This window comes from Bos javanicus, chromosome 11, assembly GCF_032452875.1.
Source record: "Bos javanicus breed banteng chromosome 11, ARS-OSU_banteng_1.0, whole genome shotgun sequence".
Lineage (NCBI taxonomy): Eukaryota > Metazoa > Chordata > Mammalia > Artiodactyla > Bovidae > Bos > Bos javanicus.
Window position 1 is genome coordinate 102239726 of NC_083878.1, and position 26914 is coordinate 102266639.

Below are 26914 nucleotides of genomic sequence, written 5' to 3' on the forward strand. Positions count from 1 at the left end.
TTCAGTTCAGTTCAGTCGCTCAGTCGTGTCTGACTCTTTGCGACCCCATGAATTGCAGCACGCCAGGCCTCCCTGTCACCATCTGCGGTCACAATCTGCAGTGATTTTGGAGCCCAAAAAAAACAAAGTCTGACACTCTTCCACTGTTTCCCCATCTATTTCCCATGAAGTGATGGGACCAGATGCCATGATCTCAGTTTTCTGAATAATGAGCTTTAAGCCAACTTTTTCACTCTCCTCTTTCACTTTCATCAAGAGGCTTTTGAGTTCCTCTTCACTTTCTGCCATAAGGGTGGTGTCATCTGCATATCTGAGGTTATTGATATTTCTTCCGGCAATCATGTAACTTGTCCCAGCGACTTATATTGCCCCCAGCTAGGATTAAAACCTGTGATCTTTCCATTACTCCAGGAGCCTACCCCTTGCTGTACTATTTGACCTTCTCTGTGTGAGCTTTGATTAAAAAATGAACAAGAGGGACTTCCTTCGTGGTCCAGTCGCTAAAACACTGCATTTCCAGTGCAGGGGGCTCTGGTTCCATCCTTAGTCAGGGAACTGGATCCCACACGCTGCAACTAAGAGTTCACATGCCAGCACCTAAAGATTCCACGTGCTGTAACTAAAGACTCCAGTGCCATGACTAAGACCTGGCACAGCCAAATAAATATTTTTTTAAGTGCATAATGTACATATATGTGAAAACCTGAAAGCAAAGTAGACTAGAGAAACCATAAGCCTGCATCATACATACATAGGCTATGCTAAGTCACTTCAGTCGTGTCCGACTCTGTGCGATCCCATAGACGGCAGCCCACCAGGCTCCCCGTCCCTGGGAGTCTTCAGGCAAGAACAATGGAGTGGGTTGCCATTTCCTTCTCCAATGCATGAAAGTGAAAAGTGAAAGTGAAGTCGCTCAGTCGTATCTGACTCTTCGCAACCCCATGGACTGCAGCCCTCCAGGCTCCTCCATCGCATGTCACCACTCAAAGGCTGCTCCAGGCCTCGGATGAGCAGTTGGAGTTCTGGCCTGCTCTGGAAATGCAGTGCTGGTGTTGTCCACTGTTGGTGTGAAAGGCCTGAGTGCAGGTTTGTTGTCTGTGCAACTAACTCTGTGGTGAACCCCTTACCCAGAGCCTTGTAGACATTTGCACATTTAATGAAGGTGATCATGCTGAGTGAATGACCCCACAGAAGGCTGAAACTAGAAGGCAGACCAAACATCCAGGCTAGTGGTTCCCAAAACAGTGCAGTGGTTACTAGGGCAGCTCTTAAAGTACAGATTCCCAACTTTGCACATGGACTGCAGAGTGTGTTAGTCACTCACTCATGTCCGACTGTTTCCAACCCCATGGGCTAGCCATGGGTGGGTATGAATACTGGAGTGGGTTGCTATTCCCTTCTCCAGGGGATCTTCCTGACCCAGGGATGGAACACAAGTCTCCGGCATTGCAGTCAGATTCTTTACCCTCTGAGCTACCACTGTATCACATTAAAATCCATAGACATAATAGCATTCTATAAGAGAACGTCCTTATTCTTGGCAGATACATGTATTTAAGGTCAAATATGATACTGTCTCCCTGGAGGAGGGCACGGCAACCTGCTCCAGTATTCTTGTCCCATGGACAGAGGAGCCTGGTGGGCTACAGTTAGGTCTCAAAGAATTGGCCACAACTGAGCGACTTAGCACGAATGCATGATACTGTCTGCAGACATTTTCAAAATGATTCGGCAGTATGTGTGTGTGAAAGTAAACAGGGCAAATACTAAGGACCAGTGAATCTAGGCCTTGCAGATGGTGACCGCAGCCATGAAATTAGAAGACGCTTGCTCCTTGGAAGAAAAGCTATGACTAACCTAGACAGCATATTAAAATGTAGAGGCATTACTTTGCCGACAAAGGTCCATCTAGTCAAAGCTATGGTTTTTCCAGTAGTCACATATGGATGTGAGAGTTGGATCATAAATACAGCTGAGTGCCAAAGAATCGATGCTTTTGAACTGTGGTGTTGGAGAAGACTCTTGAGAGTCCCTTGGACTGCAAGGAGATCTAACCAGTCAATCCTAAAGGAAATCAGTGCTGAATATTCATTGGAAGGACTGATGCTGAAGCTGAAGCTTCAGTACTTTGGCTACCTGATGCGAAGAACCAATTCACTGGAAAAGACCCTGATGCTGGGCAAGATTGAAGGCAGGAGGAGAAAGGGACGACAGAGGACAAGATGGTTGTATGGCATCGCCGACTCAAAGGACACGAGTTTGAGCAAGCCCTGGAAGCTGATGATGGACAGGGAAGCCTGGAGCACTGCAGTCCATGGGGTCGCAAAGAATCGGGCATGACTGAGCGACTGGACTGGACTGAATGAATCTAGGTGAAGTCTACACAGACTTTCATTGCACTCTTCTTTCAAAGTTTCTGTAGCTTCGAACTTAAAAAAAAAAAGAAAAAATCCGAAGGGGAAGGAGTATTAAAATGCAGATTCCTAGATTCCATTTCCAGATATTCTGATTCAGTGAGTCTGTATTTTTCAACTTCTCTTTATTCTGTTGCGCAAAGTTGAGTACCATTGATTTCATTCAGCTCTAGACTTTCCTCACTACCCATTTCACAGAAGAAAACAGAAGACTCAGGAAGACGACTAATCTAAGATTAGCAGTAACATCAGTCCTAGAATGCCAATTTCTATTTCATCCTGAAACGCATAGCAGCCTGCCCTGGGGGTGTGTGTGTGTGTGTGTGTGTGTGTGTGTGTGTGTGTGTGTGTGTGTGTGTGTGTGGGGCGAGGGAACGGCGCGGGAGACGGGGGAGGGGCGCTGGGAAAAATGGGAAGGGGTGGAGAGCGGAGGGGAGTGTTTTAACTTGGAAATCAGGTGTAAATGGTCCTCTAGAAATCCGTCGCTTTTAAAATCTGTGTAGACTTCAGCTAGATCCGTAGCCCTGTGGTGATTCCTGAGTTTTCCTCGAGTAAGAAAACTCCGAAACAGGTCCAATTAGGTGGCCGCCAGTAAGTTTCCTGTAAGTCAATCGACCTGCTCCTTTCCAGCGCCGTTGGCGTCCCGTCGCCACGGAGACGGGCGGTTCCATTTTTTCTTAAGGGGTGATCATGATTTTCTCCCTTTTTCAAATCCACAGCGAGGCTCCCAGAAGACCCTTTCATAAACCTACAGAGAGGTTTTTGTAGGTTTTAGCTCTCCTCGCAAGGAGGCGGGGGAGTGCGAGGTGGGCACGCCTCCCTCCGGATGGAGCCCGGCATCTGAGCCCCCCCCGGGGTCCAGGTGGTGCGTCCCGGGACTGGGGGCTCACCCGCTCTGAGCTCCGCGGCTGCCCGCCCCCAAGCTGGGAAGCGCGCTGAATCCAGCCGGCAGGCGGACTCGCGGCGACCCCCCAGGATGCCAGAGGCTAGGAACTCCTGCCAGGACCTCACGCGATGGAAGAAGAAGAAGCCGCCGGTCCGCCGCACGGTCAGCCAGATCTGCCCACCCCCGCGGCGGCCCCTGACCGTGGCCGACATCCGGCCGGGCATGGAGAATGAGAGGCTGGGGGTCGTGCGGGATTCCATGTTTCAGAACCCGCTCATCGTCAAGGTGAGGCCCTCCCCACACCCACTGGCCCCTTTGCGCTCGTCCCCTCACTGGGCATCCGCGGGGCCGCGGGTTTCTACCTGTTCTGCCCGGGTCCCACCCCTCCCGCCCGAGCGCGGCGTTGGAAGCTCCAGCTCTGGTCCAGACAGACCTGGACCCCTCCCCCCTCCACGTCCTCCGGCCTTGGTGCGGTCAGTGGCAGGCCGCGTAGTCTCGCTGAGCCTTAGTTTCCTCATCCTCAAAGTGGGTCGAGAATGGAACTCTTTCAAGGGAGTGATCTCAAGGGAGTGATCGTGCAGATCGCATAAGGTAATCAATCCCTGCAGGACCGCCGACACGCGCGCGGTAAGCCCTCCACGTTGGCGGCTGTTTGCATATGTATTCGCCCGGAATGAACCCGAGGGGTGACAGACTGGTTGTCCTTACCACCTGCCAGCCCTCCCAGGGTGCAGGCCGCCTCCCTCAATTCTTCTGCACGCCGGGGCTGCTGTTATGTACGAGGGTTCTGTATCTATCCTGAAAGTATCACTTCCGTGTTAATTTCCACCCGGTCATACTCTTATGCAAAATTACGACCCGACGCATCGTCCCCACACCCACCATCAAAAAGCGCAGAACTCTCTGCGATGGGGGGCCCACAGGCACCGGCGAGAGGGAGGCGCAGTTTCCAAAGAGTTCGCCTCCCCTTTGATCGCAAGCCCGCTCGCGTTAGTCAAGTTTCCAGGCTAGTGATAACCCAACGCCGTGGCATCCACGCGCCTTCCCGGGATGAGGGCGCCAGGAAAGTCAAGTTGAAGTTTGGCGCTAGGAAAGCAGGTCATGCAATTTTACCTTGCGCCACTGGAGGGCAGTGTGCCTTTAAAAATGCGCGCAGCTCCCCAGACGCTGGAGGTGGAAGGCGCAGGTAATAACCGTGGATTCAATAGCAATTATTTATCTGAACGCCAGGAGCTGCTCAGAGCTCAGAGGTTTTGGTTGTTGTTTGTTTGTTTGTTTTTGGTACAGGGAACCTAGGCTATCTTAACATCGTAGTAAGATGAGCTGAGTTAATTGGCTCCTTTGAAAACCTTGACTTTCTCCTCTTGCCTTCTTCAAACTATTGTTATGTTCCTGGGCCAGCAGCTGGGAGAAGCTGGCTTGTTTCACTGGGCACTCTTCCATCTAATATGCTCCCCTTTTTTGGCCACCCAAAGTGGAGCAAAGTTCTTCACCTATTTCTAGGTGAGAATAGCCATTCTCAGAGGACAGGTGCCTCCCACAGATGGGATCAAGATCAGACATTCTGGGATCAAGAGGACATCAACATCCCTGCCTCTGATCATTGCTTTTACTCAAGCAGTTACTGATGGGCCAACACCTTCCTACTTCAGTACAAAATGGACAGACAACACAATGGAGTTATTCTCCATGGTGAATGAATAGTGTGTGATACCCATCCCAAGCTACCATATAGACATAAAGACACATATACAATATAGGTAGATGTGTAGATATACAGGTGGCGCTGTGCTGAAGAGTCCGCCTGACAATGCAGGTAGATGCAGGAAACACAGGTGCAGTCCCTGGATTGGGAAGATCCCCTGGAGGAGGGCGTGGCGGTCTACTCCAGTATTCTTGCCTGGAGAATTTCATGGGCAGAAGAGACTGGCAGGCTACAGTCCACAGGGTCACAAAGAGTCGGACACGACTGAAATGACTTAGCATGCACACACATACATATTATACACGTATGTTTTGCATATGTGTGCGCACATGTATGTACAATATACATGTGTGTGTATATTGTGTCATACATACATGTGTATGTATATAATGAGCTTCCCAGGTGGCTCAGTGACAGAGAATCCACCTGCCAAGCAGGAGACAAAGGTTCCCTCCCTAGGAATGAAGGAAGATCCCCTGGAGAAGGAAATGGCAGCCCACTCCAGTATTCTTGCCTGGGACATCCCATGGACAGAGGAGCCTGGCAGGCTACAGTCCATGGGACTGCAAAAAAGTCAGACACAGCTTAGCAACTAAACAACAGCAACAAACATGTATAATATACATCTATAGGTAAAAATTCCTGTGCCTTTTCCCTTTTGCTTGTACTGCGAATCAAGAAAGACAGCATTTGGCCTCTGGATGGCGCTAGCTGCACAGCTTCCAGACATTCAGTCCTATTTCCTGAAGCTGAACTTTGGGTTGGAAAATGTACAGGAGTCACTGGCCTACGTGTGGGGGTTCTGTCTTCAGGGCCTGAGACACAGAGCCAGCAGGGACGGGGCTTGAGCGGCAGGGGGCGTCCTGGTGACTGTGCCCAGCTTGTCTCGTTGGGGCAGCTGGACTTCTTTCTTTCCTCCCTCCAGTTTTTTTTTTTAAACGTCATTTTTTTTTTATTTTATATTTTATTTTTTTAACTTTACAATATTGTATTGGTTTTGCCATATATCAACATGAATCCGCCACCGGTATACATGTGTTCCCCATCCTGAACCCTCCTCCCTCCTCCCTCCCCGTACCATCCCACTGGGTCGTCCCAGTGCACCAGCCCCAAGCATCCAGTATCGTGCATCGAATCTGGACTGGCAACTCGTTTCATATATGCTCCCTCCAGTTTTTTATGGGCCCTAAGGTACTGACAGAGGGTGAGATGGCTGGATGGCATCACCGACTCTATGGACATGAGTATGAGTAAATTCTGGGAGTTGGTTATGGACAGGGAGGCCTTGCGTGCTGCAGTCCATGGAGTCGCAGAGTTGGACACGACTGAGCTACTGAACTGAACTGAACTGAACTGAAGGTACTTTCAGTAGCAGTTAAGATTATGTCCACATTTCAATACTGACCTCTGCTGCCAGATTTTCTACCAAAACCTGACCTAAGTAAAAGTTGCAGAAACACCGAGCCCGAGGCACAGCCTTGACTGTTGCCTTCTCCAGACCTCTCCTGCCCTGGGCATGCTGGGGCTGTGTGGCAGGCTCTTTGTGCCAGGTTCTGGTGGGACTCAGGGTAGAAGTGACGTTCACTGGCTCCCAGGGCAGCTCTCCTCTTACCACTTCAAACTCCAAACAGCTTCCTCTATTTTAAAGAAAATTTAAATTATGAAAAAACTTGGGGAGGGAGGGTTTCAGTTCTCAAGGAAAGGAGAAGATTGAAAGTGTCCAAGATGGCGGAGCCTTTAAAAACAAAATCTTTTCAAAAATAATATATTGCTGAACTTTCTGTCGAGGCATGGCTTGTGGATTTCTTCACTGTGGCATGTCAGTTTCACGAACCCAGATTTTCAGGCCCTCCTTTCTGTGCACTTTCTCAGTGTGCAGCAGAGGCGGGAGTGCCCTCTGCCCGGGGTGTCTGCGGGAGGATGATTGGAACTGAGATATATTTGGGTTTTGTCTCACTGTGAACCTGAAGGCTGTTGTCTATATTGGGAGAATGTAACACCATAGCTATAGTCATTTACTCCCCCGAAACTGGGGGTGTTGTTGCTCAGATTGTTTTCTCCAGTGAATAGGATCAGGGCTTTTTTTCATTTAAAATGCAGCACACTGCCTTGAACAAACACAACAGTGCTGTTTCACACCCATGGAATTTCCCGGGACGTACGCATATCAGTTATTCAAGAATGTGTCTGCAAGATGCCACCGTAAGCAAGTGAAAAGTGAAAACCTCAGACATCCAAGCAGATATTTTATCAGCAAATGCTCAGCAACCGTTTGCCTCATTTAAAACCAAGCCAACCGGCTATTGAGTGGGGCTGGTTGAATCAACCCCATGTTTTCATGTGGCCCCCAAGAAGAAGTAAATATTTTCCACTAGAAAGGGCTCCTATTCTATTGTATAAAGTGACGTGAGCCAGTTTTCCTTCAAATGTGATTCTCTGGGAAGAATAAAATTAAATAGAGAAAGAAGCCAGCTTCTCCCTGCTCGATTCTCATTCCGCCAGAACTCTGTGACTCAACATAGGATCCTGCTCCAATAGCCTTCAAGGTTCCTTCACAGAACCTGTCAGGGTTCACCCTTCCTGCCAGCCGAACTCAGCTGATAGCCTGTCAATACAATTATGGGGAGAGACTGTTTGGTTTGCTTCGCTGACAGCCTTGAATCTTCTGTCGCCCTGGAGAGGCAGGCGAGGTATAGGGGTGGAATTTATTGAATTGAGCATCCTTAGAGAGTGCAAATGATCACGGCACCCGATTTTTTCATAATTTATCACCGACTTTGTTTTTCTGTGGGGGTTTATGTCACAAATAAGAAGTGCATGCATTTGTAAGATAGAGTTACAGAATCACATCATTTGGGGGCTGGAAGGAGGCTTACAGCCATCTAGTCCAATTCTTTTTTTTTTTTTTTTTTTGAGGATCTTAAGGCTCAGAGGAGGGAAGAGACTTGCCCAAGGCGCTACCCTGACCTGCTCACCAAAATGGGGTGAGACTTACATCACCTAGCCTCCAGTCCCGTGCTCTTTTTGGCCACAATACATGATTAGCTAATGAGTGACGACCCGGATTGGTTATGTATCTATACAGCAGGTAGTCAAAAGATGTTCACCAATGAGTCTGATTCCATTATTGTTTCACACAACATGCCTTTCAGAGTGAACTCTACTAATTTCTTGGGATATATTTACTGAATGTCCATGAAGTACTCAGCACCATGCTAAGCTCTGTTGAGGGCATAGAGGCAAATTCAGAGCTCGGCTTTTGCCTGCAAGGAGTTAATTATTCAGCTACAGGGATGGAATATATATATTTATGCACTTATTGTTGTTGCTGTTTAGTCGCTGAGTCACGTCCAACTCTCTTGCAACCCCATGCATTCCATAGGTGGCTCGCCAGGCACCTCTGTCCACACATATATGTGTATTTCATATGTATGGCATATATACGTGTGTGTGTGTTGTATATATGTGTATGTGTATATATGTGTATACACCCTTCCTGCCAGCCGAACTCAGCTGATATTCTGTCAATACAATTATGGGGAGAGACTGTTTGGTTTGCTTCGCTGACAGCCTTGAATCTTCTGTCGCTCTGGAGAGGCAGGCGAGATCTGTTTGGTTTGCTTCGTATATGTGTATATACGTGTGTAACACATGTATATTTGTGTGTGTGCACAGATAATAATGAGACAGGCAATGTCATAGGTCACCCCTTGTAAGTTTCAAGTTTCTGCACTACCTGGATGGGTTCAGATTTGGGAGGAGGAAACCCTGAGTAGGACTTAAGAGGCTTTATAGAGGAAAAGTTCTGAAACTGGACCTTGAAGGGCGAAAAGGTAGATTCTGGTCCTGGGGTGGGGGTGGAGACTAGGAGAAACCAAGCCTTCCAGGGCTGTTTGATTCCACCCTCCTCAGATCCTGAGTGTTCACAGATTTCCACCCCAACCCCAACAGAGTTCTAGTTCCTCAGCCTTGGCACCAGCGCTGGGATCGTAGTAATCGTCATCACGAGGAAGCATTTATTTAGAGCCAGTGTGTTCAAACTGGGTGCTTGACGAAATTAGGCAACCACACTAGGAACGTAACATCTCTAATAAGTGTTGATGCTGGTGAATGTCAACGCGTAGGTAGAGACAGATGCAAAGAGGATGGCAGACCCACAGTCGGGGGAACACCCCAGTGCGGGTCAGGGTCTTTTTCATGATCGAGTAAAGCGTGACAGTGTTACATTCCGCTTCTGCACTGAAGACAATGTGCCTCTGATTGTTCAGATGCTTTTACATTCAATTTACAGAGTAACTGGGGAAAATACAGCACGAGGAAGGGGACTGAAATTCCACCACCATCCTAATGACAGTCTCAGCCAGCTGGTGGGAAGCTTTTATTTTTCCAGGGAAAGCTGTGGGCTCATTCATCCCTGGAACTCTTTCTCTCTCGGTCCTTTTTTTCTTTTCTCTTCCTCCTTTTTTTTTCCCCCTCTTGTTTTAAATCAAAACTTCTGGCTTCCTGGCACCCAGACACATCTTTGGTGATCAGGGTGAGCGAGCAGGGGCTGTAAGCAGTGCCCGGTCCTATGGCTGTTTCAGAAAGCAGACTTGCTCTCTCTCAGGCTTTTTACCATCATGGTAGGGGGCGCAGGTTAGGGCGGAGGCAGCTCTGCTTGAGACCTGCCTTCCTCTTTGTCCCTCTAAAGAACGAGCCTTTAGCTCTCAAACCTCAGGAATTTGGGTTCCCCAGGATGAACCCAGCCCCTTTCTAAACTCTCAGATTGCTGGCAGTAAGGCTGTTCCTCTAGGAAGAATTCTGAGTCCTGTATGGACAAGTCAGCAGTCGTTTCCAGCACCTTCCAGAAACTTCCAGGCTCACGTGCTGCTCACTTGTAGAATTTAGGCCATTTTTCCTGTATTTGAAAGACAGAGTTTTCTCGATTTAGGACTGGCCCTGTGGAGATTTCAAGCCCGTATTTCCTATTGCAGTGGTTCTTAAGTTGGTCATCTGTTTCCAGTGGCATGCGTTCTCATAAAGTGTCTCACTCAAACCGCTTGTTAAGAAAATGCACCTTATAAAAACCCCAAAACGCACCTTTAACTGTTTAAAAAGTATAATGGGAAGGCAACTCAATTAAACGTGTTCTATATGGAGACCCTAACTTGTTAGGTATGATTTGAGTTAATTTTGTGTTTGTGCTGGCCCTGCAGTAAATAAATCACAGACTGAGGGGGTTGGAAGCAAGCTCAGACCTCGATGGGCTTCTGAGGCTGGGCGATTCCGTTCCTTGAGGCCAGTGTGCAGAGCCATCGTCCGGCCCTGGGGACCCGGCTCTGTGAAACCCTAGGTTCCTCTGCTGGGCCATCACTCCAGGACCCTCTGGCTGGCTGGGCAAAAACAAGCCAAGGCACAGTCACAATCGTACTGCATTTTGGCGGGTTTTAGCAGATATTGTGAGTGTTGTGTGCTTCTTGCCTGACTTATATTAAATATTTGTAAAGAAAAAAAAGATGCAAGCATTTGTTGACTGTTGGTAACAATTCAACTTTAGATGAAATTGCCACTTGACTCCTTTCAACCCAGAATTTGTGTGAACAAGGACTGTGAAAACAATTCCAGGCTACAGCTTGTGTTTTCATATGATCACAAGAGATACAGCTGTAAGTTGGCTGCTCAGGCAGGTATAAAACTGCAGCCACCACACTGGAGAGGAAGGCGGTGTGGATGGCACGCTAGAGCCAGGCAGATCCCAGGGCGGGTTCTGTCTCAGCCGCTTTCTTGCTGTGCCATGTGTGAGGTTACTTACCTTTGAGCCTCAGTTTCCTCTCTGTAAAATGGGCTGTTATAGTTAGCATCAGCTGTGGGGGAGTCATGAGGATTCGATGAGATGACTCATTAGAAAAGACCCTGATGCTGGGAAAGACTGAGGGCAGGAGGAGAAGGGGGCGATGGTAGGATGGCATGGTCGGCTCAGTGGACGTGAGTTTGGGCAAACTCTGGGAGATAGTGAAGGATAGGGAAGCCTGCCATGCTGCAGTTCATGGGGTTGCAAAGAGCTGGACATAATTTAGTGACTGAACAATGACAAATGAGATGACATGGCTGTGCCAGGCTCAGGAGGGCACTGAATAAGGGGGCACTTTGGTTATTTTCCATCATCCTGCTTCCAACACTTAAGTTCCTCAAAACAACCTTGTTCTCATTAATCGACCTTCAGTAAATGTCCTCAGTGTGAACTTATGAATGTATCATGAAACAGATCCACTCGGGGGCTTACTCTTTTCCCCCTTTGTGCTCTTTTTTGGAAAATACCATTGCCCACCATATCAGATGTTTCCTAAAGCCGTGTATCCTGGAACAGATGGGTGCGCCCTGGCTAAGGGTGAAGACAATCCTACTTCTAACTCTCTTGAGGGTTCTTGGACAAATGGCTTAATGTCTGAGCCTGTTTCCTCATTTGTAAAGTATGAGTTGGAGAAGACTCTTGAGAGTCCCTTGGACTGCAAGGAGATCCAACCAGTCCATTCTGAAGGAGATCAGCCCTGGGATTTCTTTGGAGGGAATGATGCTGAAGCTGAAACTCCAGTACTTTGGCCACCTCATGCAAAGAGTTGACTCAGTGGAAAAGACTCTGATGCTGGGAGGGATTGGGGGCAGGAGGAGAAGGGGACGACAGAGGATGAGATGGCTGGATGGCATCACCGACTCGATGGACGTGAGTTTGAGCGAACTTAGGAGTTGGAGATGGACAGGGGAGGCCTGGCGTGCTTCGATTCATGGGGTCGCAAAGAGTTGGACACGACTGAGCGACTGAACTGAACTGAACTGAAAGTATGAGTGCCAGTACTTACCTTGTTTACTTCTCAAGGATGTAAGGAAGACAGATTTGAACGAGACCCTATCTTACAGAAGAGATTATGGCACTCTAGAAGCAGACCAGTGGTTCTCAACCTCGAGGGGCAGTCTGGCTCCCTAAAGAACATCCAGCCATGTCAGAAGAATGCTTTTGGTTATCAGAACTGGAAAGGGCACTGCTAGTGGCTAGGAGCCAGGGGTGCCATCCAACAATGCACAGTACGCCCTCCCCCACCACCCTAAGAAAGAAATCATCTCCCCAAGTACCAATAGTGCTGAGGCAGGGTTTCTCTAAAACCCTGAACCAGAAAACATCAACATGTGGAGGATTCATTACTAGTTCATCTGTGGTCCAGGGTCTCTTGAAAATTTAACACAAAGAAGATAGAAATGCAGTGCTTTAGTTTAATTTCTTCTGTCCCCAAACTCCATTCATTGTTATGGCCATTTAATTTCTTTTAATTTTTAAAAATTTTATTTATTGGCCGTGTTGCACATCTTGCGAGATCTTAGCTCCCGGACCATGAGGACCATCGGACCTTTTATGGCCATTTAAAATCCCTTGCCTTTTTTTTTTAATTTAAAGTTTTTTTTTTTTTTGAAACTTTGGACCATTTTTAAAGTCTTTACGGAGTTTATTACAATGTGGTTTCTGTTTTATGCTTTGGTTTCTTGGCCATGAGGCATGTGGGATCTTAGCTCTCTGACCAAGGATTGAACCTACACGCCCTGCATTGGAAGGCAACATCCCAGCCACTGGACCACCAGGGGAGTCTCTCAAATCCCCCTCTTTGGCTCCATCTCCTTTCCCTTCGTTACACGTTCCATTTGCTTGCTGGTTTCCGTCAGGGCTTGTCTATCTCCAGCCTCACCCATGTTGGAGTGAAAAAAAAAAAAAGCATCTCCAGCCATCCGCAGAGCGTGGCCCGGTAATTCATCAGCTAAACTGGTTAGCGTGGGGCTGGTTTGTCTAGCGGCCACTGGCCGCCGCGCACAGGCTCTGTCTCCCTGGCGCGTCAACTGCCACGGGCTTGTGTCGGTTGCGTTTTTCTCAGCATGGACTCATTTAAGATTTAAAATGGAATGGATTTGGTTCATCAGAAATTAAACTCCTGGTGGACCAGAGCTGCAGCCCAGCCCATACACTCTTGTTGTGGCACTAACTACAACATTTCAGGCGAGCAGGTCAATGTGCTTTATAAAGAAAACAGCTGTATTTTTCCACCCAGCAGTTTAAAGGCCCATCAGGGTTTGGTCAAGAAACTGACTGACGTGGGTCAGTGAGCAGAAAGGTCAACATGAAGGGCACACGGGGGGAGAACAGCTAACCAAGAGCATTGTAGAAAACACATAATGAGCCAAGAAAAGGGATTTTTTTGATCTTTTATATGAACCAAACAATACATATTGGCGGGGAGTGGGTGGGGGGTGGTGGGGAGGCCAATGAAGCCAGAAGCGAACAAGATGAATTTCTTTGTGTGGATCAAAACCTTTTGTGTTTGTCCAGAGGAATGAAAGTGGAGAATCAGAAGCGCTTTGATTTCGAGGTAAAACATTCGTGAGAGGCCACGTCACTGCCAGGTGGCTGGCCCTTTGGAACCAATGGCGCAACGTCCAAGCTCTCTCGCCATATCAGAGAAAAAGCCCCAGCTAGCTAGCCAAAGCTCAGAGGCTGCCCCTCTCACAAAGATGCGGGCACCCTGGAAGTCACGAAGAGGGGCAATCTTATGGCCGGAGCGTTGCAGTTAAGGGAGTTGGAAAATTTGCTGGCAGCTTTTTGGGTCAGTCTTGCTGGACTCTAGTCAGTTTGGCCATATTGCTGCCTAAAATGCCGTCTTAATGGTCCCGTTTAGGAGCTGCATTCCTGTATCCCCATGGTCTCCCACAGATCTTTAAGAACAGAGACACTGACTTTAAAACATTCGTCTTGGTGTGTGTTTGAAGCTGTCAGTGAACCCATCTGTCAATGAGCAAATATTTATTGCACACCTATAATGTACAAGGCACAAGTGGAAACAGGAGAGGTTTAAGAATTCGTTTCTAAGGAGTTTATGGTCCGGTCGGGGAGAACCAGACTCGGTGCATTAAAACGACTCCCAAAAGTCATTAGAGGTGGAAGGAGGGGCGCTGAGAGGTGTATCTGAGGGTGAAAGTAGAGCAGTATTGGAGCACCCAGGGCAGCTCAGAGAGCCTGTGCACCTGGGCTGGGGCTGCAGGGTGGGTTGGATGCCAGTGGCTGGACAGGAGAGGAGGGGGCGCCTAGGGAGGAGCTGGCCCGAGCAAGGGTCTGAAATGGACAAGAGAAGGTGCGGCCTTCACTCACTGCTTGAATTAACAGAATTAACTGCTTGTGTAGCAGACACAGAGCTAAGCACCAAGGATACGGGGGTCGGGGGAGGGGTATAAACCAATCTGGTTATGGGCCTTGCTGTCACAGAGCTTACACTCTCATAGAGAGAAACAGGCATTAAAATAAACAGCAAAGCCTGGCTGGGCTTCCCAGGTGGCTCAGTGGTAAAGAATCTGCCTACCATTGCAGGAGATGCAGGTTCGATCCCTGGCTTGGGAAGATCCCCTGGAGGAAGAAATGGCAACCCACTCCAGCATTCTTGTTTGGAGAATCCCATGGACAGAAGAGCCTGGTGGGCTACAGTCCACAGGGTCGCAAAGAGTTGGACATGACTGAGTGACTGAGCAAGCACTCGGTGATGGCTGTCTGTCTGGATGGATTTGTGTTTAGCGCCTGAGGGCAGCTGTGCCTGGATGGAGGGGTGTGAGGGAAGGTCTCCTAGACTGGATGACTTGAGCTGAATCTTGACACCAAGATGAGCCAGGAGAGATACGATGGGGGCAGAGGTAGAGAAAGGTAGGGATTGTGTGGCCTGCAGCTTATGCAATTCGGGGATCTCTTTTTAAGTAACAGGGTACAGGGACTTCCCTGGTGGTGCAGTGGTTAGGGCTCAGTGCTTTCACAGCAGGAATCCAGTTTCAGTCTGTGGTCTGAGAACTAAGATCCTGCAACTTGCATGGTGAGGCCAAAAAAAAAAAAAAAATTAAGAATTGAAAAAGAAATAGTATAAAACTAAAAATGATGTTGGAAATGAGATCCAAGGCCCTGGAAGGGGCCACGTGTAAAGAAGGGCCCTGAAGATGAAGCTTCGTTAGTTTCAGGGTGAATCAACTTTGGACTGAGAGAAACTTTCTGGGAAAAAGGATGGTGTGTTCATGGGGAGGGGGAAGGGGGAAAAATGCACTGAATTGTCAGACTTGAGCATCCTCAGTTCCTCCTCAGGCTATGTGTCATCCATCCATCCATCCACCCATCCATCCATCTATCCAGCCATCCATCCATCCACCCATCCATCCATCCATCCACCTACCCATCCATCCATCCACCCATCCATCCATCTATCCACCCATCCATCCATCTACCCATCCACCCATCCACCCATCCATCCATCCATCTACCCATCCACTCATCCATCCATCCATCCATCCACCCATCCATCCATCCACCCATCCATCCATCTATCCGCCCATCCATCCATCTACCCATCCGTCCATCCACCCATCCATCCATCCATCCATCCATCCACCCATCCACTCATCCACCCATCCATCTACCCATTCATCCATCCACCCATTCATCCATCCACCCATCCACCCATCCATCCACCCATTCATCCATCCACCTATCCATCCACCCATCCATCTATCCATCCATCCACCCACCCATCCATCTAACCATCCATCCATCCATCCATCTACCCATCCATCCATCCATCCACCATCCATCCATCCATCCATCCACCCATCCACCCATCCACCCATCCATCCATCCATCCATCCACCCATCCATCCATCCATCCACCCATCCATCCATCCATCCATCCACCCAACCATCCATCCGTCCATCCATCCATCCACCCATCCATCCATCTGCTCATCCATCCACCCATCCATCCATCCATCCACCCATTTATCCATCCATCCACCCACCCATCCATCCACCCATCCACCCATCCACCCATCCATCCATCCATCCATCCACCCATCCATCCATCCATCCACCCATCCATCCATCCATCCACCCAACCATCCATCCGTCCATCCATCCATCCACCCATCCATCCATCTGCTCATCCATCCATCATCCATCCACCCATCCATCCATCCATCCACCCATTTATCCATCCACCTACCCATCCATCCATCCACCCATCCATCCATCCACCCATCCATCCATCCATCATCCATCCACCCGTCCACCCATCCATCCATCCATCCACCCATCCATCATCCATCCACCCATTCACCCACCCATCCATCTATCCATCCACCCATCCACCCATCCACCCATCCATCCATCCACCCATTTATCCATCCACCCATCCATTCATCCATCCACCCATCCATCCATCCACCCATCCACTCATCCATCCTCCATCCACCCATTCATCCATCCATCCACCCATCCACCCATCCACCCATCTATCCATCCATCCACCCATCCATCCATTCATCCATCCATCCATCCATCCATCCACCCATCCACCCATCCATCCACTCATCATCCATCCATCATCCATCCATCCATCCATCCATCCATCTATCCATCCATCCATTCATTCAGTACTACACACTTCCTCTGGACCAGACACTCCAGGCTGCAGAACTAGTCATGAGCTCTTAGTTTCCTGCACACTCTTGTTGACTCAGAGACCTTGGGCAAGTCCCTGGAATGTCCTGAAGCCTTGGTTTCTCCACACCTGAATGGCTTTCTCCCTGAGAACCGTCTGGAGCCTACCTTTCATTTGCTCATTCGACACTTTGCAAAATATTTATCAAGGGGCTGTTGGGTGCCAGGCAGCCTGCTGGGCCTGGAGGGACCTCTGTGGACAGGAGAGCCTGAGTTCCTGTTTGGAGGCAGCACAAAGCCCTGGTGAAGACAGTGTATGCGTGTGTGCTAAGTCGCTTCAGTCGTGTCTGACTCTGCGACCCTATGGACTGTAGCCCACCAAGCTTCTCTGTCCATGGGATTCTCCAGGCAAGAATACTGGAGTGGGTTGCCATGCCCTCCTCCAGGGAATCTTCCCGACCCAGGGATGGAACCCTCATCTCTTAGGTCTCCTGCACTTGGCAAGCTTCTGTACCACTAGCGCCACCTGGGAAGCCCCTGGTGAAGGCAGACAACAGAGCAACTCCCTCTTCCCTAGGGATAAGCACCGTGGAGGTGGTTGCAGTGTCAGGAGGCTAAAGTCCAAGCCCAGGGATGTGACATCTCATCCCAACCTGGAATGAGTGGAGTGGTCAGTTACTGGGTGCTGGCCGGAGTGTGTATGTGTTTGTGTTTGGGTGGGTGGTCGGTGGAGACTGTTTCAGACAAAATAAGTGGTTTCATGCCTCCAGGGCAAGGAGAAACTTGGAACTCAGGAAGCTTCAGGGAAGCAAAAGCTGAGAGGAGGCTGGGTGGGGAGTGAGGCCAGATAAAGTGGGGCTCCCGGTTGGATCTGAGAGCTGCAGGGGCCAAAGCAAGTAGGATAAACAAGACTGAGAACAGAGGGTGAGAGACAAATCCAGACATCAACAGTAGGTCTAAGTGCCAGCCTCCCCCCACGCCCACCCCCGGTGCTACTGGGGACAGAGGGACCCATGCCTGGCTGCAGGATGCTGCGTGTGGACTGGAGGAATCGTCACGAGCCCTTCTCTGCTGGGACAGACGTGGTCATTGCAGCCTGGGACCCTACCAGGCTGCATGTTTGGAGCACCGTGGGTGGGATGAGCAACACGATGGTTTAGGGTTAGTGCCTGCGATTTGTTTACTTTTTGCAAGTTAAACAAGCCCCCTAGTCTGTCATTCTCTGCATTTTGCCCACATCATTTGAGGGAGCCTGTTGGGGCGATTCTGAGGGATCCCTTAGGACTGAATGCCGGGTTTCATGTCTGCCTCCAAAACCTTTATAAACTGTCACTTAAGACTTTGCTCTCTTTGTAGGCACCCAGTGGGCATAAATCTGGAGGTTTAAGCGAGTCTTTCAGAAACTCCCCTTCTAAAAGGAAAGTGTCTGGTGTTTCTGAAACCTCCATCTTTCCTTTGGCAGTAGCGTGGTCCTCTGGCGGCAGATCCTCCCAGGATCGCCTGGCAGGATGCTCGCGGGCCTGACTTCTCCTGGAGAGGGAATGTGTGCGGAGGTGGAGGCCTGGAGTCTGGGTTTCCAGAAAGTTCCTGGCTGGTGACCCGTTTGGCCAGCTGATGCTCTCCTGAGGCAGCTGACAGCAGTGGAACCCACTGTGTACCAGGCAGTCTCTGCTGGTCCTTCTTAGGCATCACCTCCCTAAAATCTTGGCCACAATTCTAAAAATGTAGGATTACCATCGTTCCCATTTTACAGATGGGAAAGCTGAGTCTCAGAGTGGTTTCACAAGTTGCCCACAGTCATCCAGCACGTGGGTGGAGGTGCCAGGCTTTGAGAGGTCTGGGACTCTGTAGCCTGAGGTTCCAGCCACTGGACTAATCAAAAGAACTTGGTGACATCCACAGCCCTCATTGTTAAATACCTGCTAAGTGCCAGACTTTTGAGTCTATGATCTCAGCTCGATCTATGAGAGATAAAAATCTAATCCATCTACATCTGTGTGTGCGTGCGTGCTAAGTCGCTTCAGTCATGTGCAACTCTTTGTGGCCCTATGGACCATAGCCCATCAGCCTCCTCTGTCCATGGGATTCTCTAGACAAGAATACTGGACTGGGTTTCCATACCCTCGTCCAGGAGATCTTCCCAACTCGGAGCTAAACTCGCCTTTCTTGCATCTCCTGCATCGGCAGGTGGGGTCTTTACCTCTAGTGCCACCTGGGAAGCCCCATCTACGCCTACACCTGTCTAAAAGGTCAACGTCATCCACAGGTGTGTTTTCTGTTCTCAAGGAGCTTATAGTGTACTTGGGCACATTTGCCACACCAGACGCGTGCGCGCGCACACACACACACACACACACATGCTCCCTAGAAGTTGCTGCACTTCTAAGGCTGAAACCTATAAGGCCAATGTGACTCAGACCTACAAGACAGACAAAACAGGTAAAAGGAGGCCCCGTGGCCTGGAGTGGTCCAGAAAAGCCTGTTGGAGCTTCTGGATGACCAAGCAGGACTCAGGGGACTGAGAGGAGAAAGCTGAGCATTTTAGATGTGGAAGATGACCAGACAGGGTGAGAAGCTGGATGCCACGGGCTTGGGTGTGTTTGGAGGGAAAGTCTGGAGGGGGTGTGATAGGAAGAACGCAAGGAGGGCCCGACGCTGGGTGGCTTAAGGTAAAGCCCGCCCTTTCAGCATGGCAACCCACTCCAGTATTCTTGCCAGGAAAATCCCACGGACAGAGCACGCTGGTGGCTACAGTCTGTGAGGGTCGCGCATCAGTCGGACGCGACTGAGCACGCATGTGCACACATATGGTCTCAAGAAGAGACAAGACGTAAAGAGAACAGGAGCATGGACACTTGGTTTCCCACGGGCGCCTGGAGTTTATGTTATTCTAAACATGTGCATCTGCGGGCCAGGGAGCCAGGAGCTCTGGGGGTGGGGGCTGGGGCTCACCAGAATGGCCCCCCCTTTCAACGGGCAGGCCTCCCCTCCTCCTCTCCCACCCACCGCCGTCCCCTCCCCGCCCCCCTAATCAGAGAGAGCAAATTGTCATCAGATTAGCGCCAGCAAAGAAAAGCACAGCCCTGCTCACCCCCGCAGTTCGTTAGCATTTAGATAGACTGGGACAGGGTCCCACACAATGGGCATCAAAGCCCGGCTCGGGCGGGCGGCAGGGCGGATTAATTCCTTTAACCAACAGGCCCGAGCTGGCCCTCACTCATTACCCTGCCTTGTCCGAGTGGCTGTTCGATTCGATTGAAGATTACGCCATTTAGGCCCTTCCCTTGTCTTCTGCCGAAACCCAGGGCTATTGAATTGCACATTCTCGTGTTGCCCCGTCAATACTCAGCGGCCTGAGGTTCTAATTCTGCTTCATTTAAACTTCATCAACTTTTCCAATCAAGTGGAAGGATCCGAAATAGGCTCTGTGAGCAGAAAGGCCCCAGCTTCCCTTTGTCAGATAATTTATTCTGTTTTCCCATCCCCTCCCCGCCTCCTCCTTTCTCTCTCCAGCCTTGCTTCCACCCTCCCAGGATCCCCCCTCCCTTTCTTTATCCCAATGCTGAAAATGAGATTACAGTATTTAAATGACTATGATAATCAATCTAGGGACCCGGAGCTGAGATTGAGGTTAATTTTTCTTAGCAGAACAAAGAAGCGTGATGCCTTTGGGGATGTGAAGGTGCAATCTGGGTTTCTTGCTCATGTGTTTTTCTTTTTCCCCCTGCAATTGCAGTTTTAGGAGTCTTTTCTTGTTACTAACTAGGCGCCGAGTGTGATTTTGAACGGGCGGCAGCCCCGAAGAGAGCAGAAATGTAATTTCAAGCTGATAAACAGCTAACGGCCTTCAATCAACAATTTTAATAGGAAAAAAAGGCACTTATATGATATGAGTACAGATCTAATGAAAGGGTGATCATTTACCTTATTTATTTTTAAACACACCAGGAATACTTTCCCACTGCGTTAGAACTAGTAATTACAGCCATGCAGTTCACCCGTGAACCTGTGGATGAGAAGTCTTGTCAGTCCGTCCATCTTCTCCCTGGCAGTTTGTGCCACTATAAAAGTTAGGATTTTGTCATGTTTTGGCTAATTGGAAACAGGGTCATTATACCATTGAACATCGACATGAAAGTGACTTGTTCAATTGTTACCTGAAGCTTTCAAAGCTGGCCAGTCATTCTGCCGCTACCCGCCTCCCCGCACCCCTCCCCAGCCCAGCTTCTAAAACCGAGATCATCAAAATATGCATATTTCTTTGTCTCCCTTTGCTGTCTTGTCAGAGCTGTTTTACATGCTGCCACCCAATGTTATCTTTTATTTGTGTCAGGAGAAAGGATTTGACAAGTTCAGTATACAACGTTCATTTGGCAAGGCAAATTTTTCATGCCAATTTTGAGGGGGAAATGAAACTATCTTTCAACAGAATGAGCACCATCATTTTTGGACAGACTTATTATGAGAGAGAGGAGTCGCAGAACTTCATTTCCTTGCGTGATCCTGAAAAGTGTAATCCATTTTTAAAAAAGTAGGATTGGGTTTCCACCTGCAACGCTAGCTGGGGGGAAATAAGAAAACACCCATAACGTCTTCAAACAGGGACATCTCATGTTCTGTTCCCCTCCCTGCGCCCCACAAGTTATTAATAGGCTGGAATAAATTGTTCCTCTTCTCTATTATAATGAGTTTGTTTCAGACTCTTTAAACTGTGAGTGAATCTCTGACAGTTATTTACATTTGCAAAGCAAAATATTTAATAACCGCCATTGTCTGAAGGAGAGAACGAAAAACCATAAGCAACCCTATTTGTGAAGAGTGAACCCCCCCGGACCCCCAGATCCAGACTCCATCACTGTTTACCTAAAGAAGAAGCCTCTCTCACCCTCTGTGCTACCAAATTCATTTGGGGCAGTGGTTTATGGTGACATTTTTCTTTCTTAAAGCAAATATTGACTCACCACGGGGAAATTAAAACTCCATTAGGCATCGCTACATTGTACAGCAGCCTGCATTACAGCAGTCAAGCTACTATTAATTGGCTTCTTCCGCAGGAATAATTCAGGCAGGGCAGAGGGAAAGGGGAGAGAGAAGACGGATCTAAGCCATAATTTCTTAAAATGACATCATCTAAATCAGGCCAGGTGATCATTATGTGGTCATTAATCTAAATATAAAGAAGATACTACCTAATAAGACAATGAATTTATCAATACAAAAAGCTTGCAGTGGAGTTAGTGCAAGGCTGGGGAGAGTAGGTGTTAAGACACACGTGGGCCAGCCTCAACCAGGTTTGGGCAGCTCAGGACTGACTTCTCGGAGCATGAGAAGCTCTGACTCTTGCATGCGGGCATAAGGTGCCTTCCAGCCTGTCCACTACTTTCTTCCCAATGTGAAAGCTCTGCTTTTCTGTACCCTTTGCCCTTTCCTCTGAAGCCCAGCCTGAATCCCATCTGCTCCATCATGACCTCTCTGGTCATTACTGGGTCTAGTGATCTTGCCCTCTGCTTTGGATGACCAGGGCTGGTAGGGCAAAAAATGACCGCGATTGAGGTGGTTTAAAAGCAGAAATTCATTGCCTTGCAGTCTGGAGGTTGGAAATCCGGGATCAAGGTGTCAGCTCAGCCTTGAAACCTTGGATCAAAAATCAGGGGCTTGCAAATCAAAACCACTATGAGGTACCATTTCACACCAGTCAGAATGGCTGCGATCCAAAAGTCTACAAATAATAAATGCTGGAGAGGGTGTGGAGAAAAGGGAACCCTCTTACACTGTTGGTGGGAATGCAAACTAGTACAGCCACTATGGAGAACAGTGTGGGGATTCCTTAAAAAACTGGAAATAGAACTGCCTTATCAATGAAACATGTAAAATATCATGTAGGAAACGAGTTGCCAGTCCAGGTTCAATGCATGATGCTGGATGCTTGGGGCTGGTGCACTGGGACGGCCCAGAGGGATGGTATGGGGAGGGAGGAGGGAGGAGGGTTCGGGATGGGGAACACATGTATACCTGTGGCGGATTCATTTTGATATTTGGCAAAACTAATACAATTATGTAAAGTTTAAAAATAAAATAAAATTGGAAGAAAAAAAAAAAAAGAAAAAGAAAATAAATGCCAATAAAATGATATGCTCTAAAAAAAAAAAAAAAAAAGAACTGCCTTATGATCCAGCAATCCCACTGCTGGGCATACACACTGAGGAAACCAGAAGGGAAAGAGACACGTGTACCCCAATGTTCATCGCAGCACTGTTTGTAATAGCCAGGACATGGAAGCAACCTAGATGTCCATCAGCAGATGAATGGATAAGAAAGCTGTGGTACATATACACAATGGAGTATTACTCAGCCATTAAAAAGAATACATTTGAATGAGTTCTAATGAGGTGGATGAAACTGGAGCCTATTATACAGAGTGAAGTAAGCCAGAAGGAAAAACACCAATACAGTATACTAACGCATATATATGGAATTTAGAAAGATGGTAACGATAACCCTGTATACAAGACAGCAAAAGAGACACTGATGTATAGAACAGTCTAAAAAAAAAAAAAAAAAAATCAGGGGCTGGTTCTTTCTGAGGGCCACTTGGGAAGGATCTGTTACAGGATTCTATCTCTTAAAGTAGGCCATCTCCACATCTACACAGCATTCCCCCTGCATGTGTGTCTATGTCTAAATCCACGCCCCCTTTTCGGCCATGCCCATCGACTTTTCGGATCTTAGTTCCCTGACCAGGGATTGAACCGGGTTCACAGTGAAAGCACGGAGTCTCAACTGCTGGGCCACCAGGGAATTCTCCTAATTTCCCTTTTCTCTCAGGACATCAGTCATTTTGGATTAGGGGCCCACCCTAGGTTCATTATGATCTCATCTTAACTAATTACCTTTGCAGTGACACTATGGTCAAATCAGGTCACATTCTGAGGTCCTGGGGGTTGGGACTTCAACATGTAACACCTTTGGGCCTGAGTCCTGGTCCCTGGTCCATGAGTTGTGGTCAGAATAATACGACCATCAGTAGAGCGGCATCCTTTGTGTTGGACTTGACAGGCTGGTATCTTGGTGGGTGTGGCAAGCATTTAGAACTCTGTGGTCTCTTCTCCAGTGTGGTGTGGACACAATTCGTAGGACCATCATGGTGATCTTGTGCCATCTATGGTATTTTTGCCTCATTATTGGTATTTAATCCTTAAGCACAACTAATGTGGGTCACTAACAATCTGTATGGTGTTTCCAGTGGTCATGTGTGGATGTGGGAGTTGGACCATAAAGAAAGTTGAGGACTGAAGAACTGATGCTTTTGGATTGTGGTGTTGGAGAAGACTCTTGCGAGTCCCTTGGACTGCAAGGAGATCCAACCAGTACATCCTAAAGGAGATCGGTCCTGGGTGTTCATTGGAAGGACTGATGCTGAGACTGACTGAAGCTCCAATACTTTGGCCACCTGATTCGAAGAACTGACTCATCGGAAAAGACCCTGATGCTGGGAAAGATTGAAGGCAGGAGGAGAAGGGGACGACAGAGGATTGAGATGGTTGGATGGCATCACCGACTCGATGGACATGAGTTTGAGCAAACTCTGGGAGATGGGAAGGACAGGGAAGGCTGGCGTGCTGCAGTACATGGGGTCCCAAAATTGGATACAACTTAGTGACTGAACGACATCAAATGGGAAGCCAATGAAGGCTGTTGAGCAGTGAAGCAGTAATCGGGACTGGAGGTGGAAGGATGTGTCGGATTGGCATTAGAAAGGCCCTTCTGGCTACAGGGTGGAGAATGGACTGCAGAGCACCAGGGTGACCACAGGGAGATCCATTGGGATGCTCATGAAGTCATGCAGGTGAGAGACAATCCTTGAATGAGGATGGAGGAGATGGAGACGGGTGGGCACATCGGAGGGAGATTGGGAGGCAGACCTAGCAGGACTTTGTGAAGCGTGATGTATGAGTGCACGGGGTGAGGGAGAAGGAGGTGTGAGGAGTTTGGTGGGAGGGTCACAGGCTTGCTTTTGGATGCTTCTTGTGGGCAAGTGTCTATCTCTTGGTAAGTGTCTGATGATTCAGTGGGTTTCTGGGTACTCTCTGGACCGGACTTCGGTTATATCCCCATCTACAGCTCCCTGCACATCCCCATCTGCATCTCCTCCTGTAACTCCTCACGTTTCTACCCTCTGCCTGTTCACTGTACCCCTTGCTTGCTCCTACACATTCTTTAGGACTCAGTTTAAGACGTTTCTCCGGGAAAGTGATTCTTTATCTGCCAGTGCTTTCTGTGTGCCTCTCTCACTTTATACTCTGTTGAAATTGTCCCTTTCTATGGCTCTCTACCTGCAGTGACTTGTGAGTGAATCTAGGCAAGGACTGTGTCTTTTTCATTGCTTTAGTTCAAGTTCTTAGCCAGTATTTGGCAAATCATGGACACTCTATATGGTCTCTTGAATAAATGAATGGATGAATATAGAAGAAAATGAATGAGTGAGTATTTGGTGGTTTAGAGGTGTCTTTGCTGACAGGCTGTGGGAGGCACTGCAGTCAACAGGAGTTACGTGCACTGGTGGCCCTGGTTTTGTTTGTTTGTTTGTTTTTGTTTTGTTTTGCTGCATCGTTTTGTTCAGTCACTCAGTGGTGTCTGACCCTTTGTGATCCCATGAACTGCAGCACACCAGGCTTCCCTACCCTTCACTATCTCCCAGAGCTTGCTCAAACTCACGTCCATTGAGTCAGTGATACCATCCAACCATCTCATCCTCTGTCGCCCCACCTTCTGCTCCTGCCCTCAGTCTTTCCCAGCATCAGGGTCATTTCCAATGAATTGGCTCTTCCCATCAGGTGGCCAAAGTATTGGCGCTTTAGGACTATTCTCCATCTTTATGCTCCAATAATATTATCTCTAATTACACAGGCTGCTCTCTCTGCCTGGAACAGCTTCCTTACTCTTTTCATGGGCTGGAAAAAGTGCATTCTCATCCCCAAAGTCTCAATCCAAATGCTTCCTCTTCTTCTCTGACTCCCTCTGTGAGGTGAACACTGCCTGTGTGTTCTTTGGGCACAATCTCATGGTGGGAATCACCTTGATGTGCTGTGGTCCTTGGGGCCAGAGAGTGTTCCTTTTTATCTCTCTATTCTTAGAAGCTTGTACAGGGCCTGGCATACAATAGGTGCTCAATAAATGGCTGTTAGTTGAAGGGATGAATGAATGACAAGCTGTGTGACTTTGCGTGTATTATTTCTCTTCCTTTCTCATTTTCAAGATTTTGAATTTATTCTTTAGCTATACTAGTGTATTTTTTTTTTCAAGAAAAAATAGATGTGTTGTCCTTTGATATCTCTTAGGGAATGAATTTTTAAAAAGCGTCTTCTATTTGCCTTATTAACTCTATTTCCTCAAGTGTGACTTTTGTTTGTCTTCATTCTTTCTTGGTAATGTTTTTTCTCAACTATTTGGCTACTCTTTGTTGTGCAGAATATTTATATTTCCTATTCCTTAAATACTTGTATGGGCAAGTTTTGTCTCTTTCTTGTGGCCTACCTCTGGTGATTGTTGGGGGAGAGTTGGATGTATTGGGAGGTGGGATGAACTGGTGGTTTTTCTTCTGGGCGAGACCCTACTTTGGGGAATAAGGAGTTTTTCGTCACCCCTTCCCATGCTCACTGCTTCAGTCTGGGTGTGGGTGCTGCTGCTGCTGTCTGCCTAGGGAACCTTGGAAACGGAAAGGCTGTGCCAGCCTGCTTGTTCCCAAAACAGCTCCTCAGATAGGCCCTGACTAGTGCTCCAGAGACATTCCTTTCCTGTGTGTTTGATCTGGACTTGACCTTCTCCTGAACACTCCCTGACTCTACGGTATCATTTCCCACACTTATTTCTGGTGATGCTTTCCTCTGGTTTTGCTTTCTGTATTTCTAATCCTGTCTGATTTTGACCATTTGGAAACTTCTCAAAAGTCCTGGTCCCTTGATAGAGTTCTTTCTTGTTTTCCTACACTATTTTGGGTTTTTCCTTGTGTAACATACTTTCTTTATCCTTTCATGATATTTTAGGAGAGTGGGAAGGTAGATATACATGCTCAGTCCACCATTTGGGACCAATCTTGTTTCTTTTCCCTAAGATTTTGCAGGCATTACATCTCATGATATGTTGTGAAGGAGTAATCCATATCATAGCCTAAAGATAGTTATGTTTATCTTTTAAACAGAACTTTAAAAGGCATCCCTGGTGGCTCAGTGGTAAAGGATCCACCAGCCAATGCAGGAGGCATGGGTACCTTCCCTGATCCGGGAAGATCCCACATGCCTCGGAGCAACTAAGCCCGAGCACCACAACTGCTGAACCTGTGCTCTGGAGCCCGGGAGCCACAGCTCCGGAGCCTGTGCTCCCCAACAAGAGAAGCCCCCGCACTGCAGCAGAGGGTGGGAGCCCCCCTCACA

The 26914-nt window shown here is 48.3% G+C and overlaps 1 protein-coding gene across 1 annotated transcript in view; it reads left to right on the top strand.

Annotated features, from left to right (window-relative positions):
- Positions 1-3191: 3191 nt before the first annotated feature.
- CFAP77 (cilia and flagella associated protein 77) overlaps positions 3192-26914 on the top strand; it is a 154778-nt gene continuing 131055 nt past the window's right edge. The window contains exon 1 of the mRNA XM_061433950.1: positions 3192-3585. Within this exon, the coding sequence (XP_061289934.1) occupies positions 3391-3585 (195 nt within the window). The 5' untranslated portion in view covers positions 3192-3390. The remainder of the gene's footprint in view (positions 3586-26914) is intronic.